General features: G+C 49.9%; 1 protein-coding gene across 1 annotated transcript; it reads right to left on the minus strand.

Moving 5' to 3' along the window:
• Positions 1-712: 712 nt before the first annotated feature.
• SARC_09186 (hypothetical protein) lies at positions 713-1123 on the minus strand (the record flags this gene model as incomplete). The annotated part of the gene is made up of 1 exon (XM_014296811.1): positions 713-1123. A coding segment is annotated over one exon (411 nt), but the record flags the coding sequence as incomplete, so codon positions are not given.
• Positions 1124-1741: the final 618 nt, after the last annotated feature.

Genomic DNA, 1741 nt, shown 5'->3' on the forward strand with positions numbered 1-1741 from the left:
GTATATATATATCCTTTTCGCACCTTATAGCATGTCTACTTCCGCTAACATATCGTGCAGACAAGGTATCATATACTCTTCTGCATCATCTAGCTCGGCAGCTATACCCAAACCCGCAAGAAATGAGTCTGGAGCGTAACTACGTAATCGATACGCAGCTGCCCCTTATCCTGATAACGGTTAACCTCGCGCAAGCCCAATTGAGCGCAGCGTGTTGAGCCGCAAATCCAGTGGAACTGATACACTTAACTTGCGCCACTTGTAACGGACTTCCTTTTAGCTTTTGCGGCTAGGTGGGCCGCGTATTTTTGGCTACTCCTCATCACAGCTTTTTGACTTCAAGGAGTCTATCACCTGCGTCTGCGGATCAACCGCCAGTCAGTCCTGCTTCGTTCATATGAGTGACAAACGCTCCTTACCCAACGCCTTAAACCCAAGCAGGACAGCCGTATCAAACGGCAAAAACATCCCAATTAATGGATCCATGGGATGAACAATAGAGTCCCCCCCCCCAATATGTCTAAATGTCACCAATTATGTGACCACACCCGAAGGCCTGACTAAATCCATCTACGCCACACCTTTGTACGGCAAACCCATGCACCTTGCGACCATCAGACCATGCTGAGCCGCAAAGAATTCGGAGACCAAGCTGAAAGTAGCGTCTGAGCCAACGGAGACCTCTATGTCTTACCTTTGATCGCTCCCTGGATCACACTCCCAGCTTACGCCTTCTCTTCGACTGTCGCGCCCGACGACCCCGCCAGTCACTTCCCACCTTTGTGACAATTAGCCGCAATTTGTCCATGTTTGTGACATTTGAAGCGCTTAATACCTTGAAGTCACCGTCCGTGTCTCCTCCAGACGATACCGCCCCATCATCATCTTCCAAAGTTCGAGACCTCGTCTGTTTACGCGACTGCCTGCCTGTAGCAGGCGCCACATGTTGCAGTCGCTTACTATCCTTGTCCAGCAACTTCCGTAAATCCTTCTGCGTCTCCTTCCTTTCGTTCTCTAGCTGCGAGCGCAGATCACTGAGTGCCGCCATAGCGTTATCCATTGAGTACCGATGACCTTGCGGTACCTCTTGCGGTACAGGATCAGCCCAAAGAACACCTTGTACCTGTAGAAGAACACCTTGTGGACACCTCGTCCCACCAAAAGTTCTCCTCATAAGAACACCAGAACCTGTGGCAAACTCGCAAACTGGTAACTCCGCTTAACATGAGATCCTGTGCGCTTGTCTTTCGCGAACAAGCGACTAGAAAAACATACATTGAACCATACACTGTCTAAACTCAACATGACTGCCTTGACGTACACTAATTCCACCTTTATCAGCCCAAAGAAGAAACTTGCATGCGGGCGGAGGAAGCACTCCAAAAGAGGGCCTTACAACAACGCCCTCTCTAGTCGACACCTTAGCCATCTTTCCAAGGTACTCGCGCATATCCTGAGCCAAATAGTCTACCGCCATGAAGTCCCCCAGTAGTGCATCCGCAGTGGCTACTCCCCCCTTTGCCATCTGCTTCCTCAAAGCATCGATGTACTTGCTGAATCGGGCGCAAAGCACTTGGTCGCTGCCCCATGCATCTGCCAACGCCCTACAAAACAATCACGAGTACTGCTGGCCGCACCTTCTCTGGTCTGACGGTCCATCAGTCTGAACAGGTGATGGGGGATTATCGCTCCCATACCATAAGTCTACATTTACATACACAAACAAATATACATATACATA

Source organism: Sphaeroforma arctica (assembly GCF_001186125.1).
Source record: "Sphaeroforma arctica JP610 unplaced genomic scaffold supercont1.904, whole genome shotgun sequence".
NCBI lineage: Eukaryota > Ichthyosporea > Ichthyophonida > Sphaeroforma > Sphaeroforma arctica.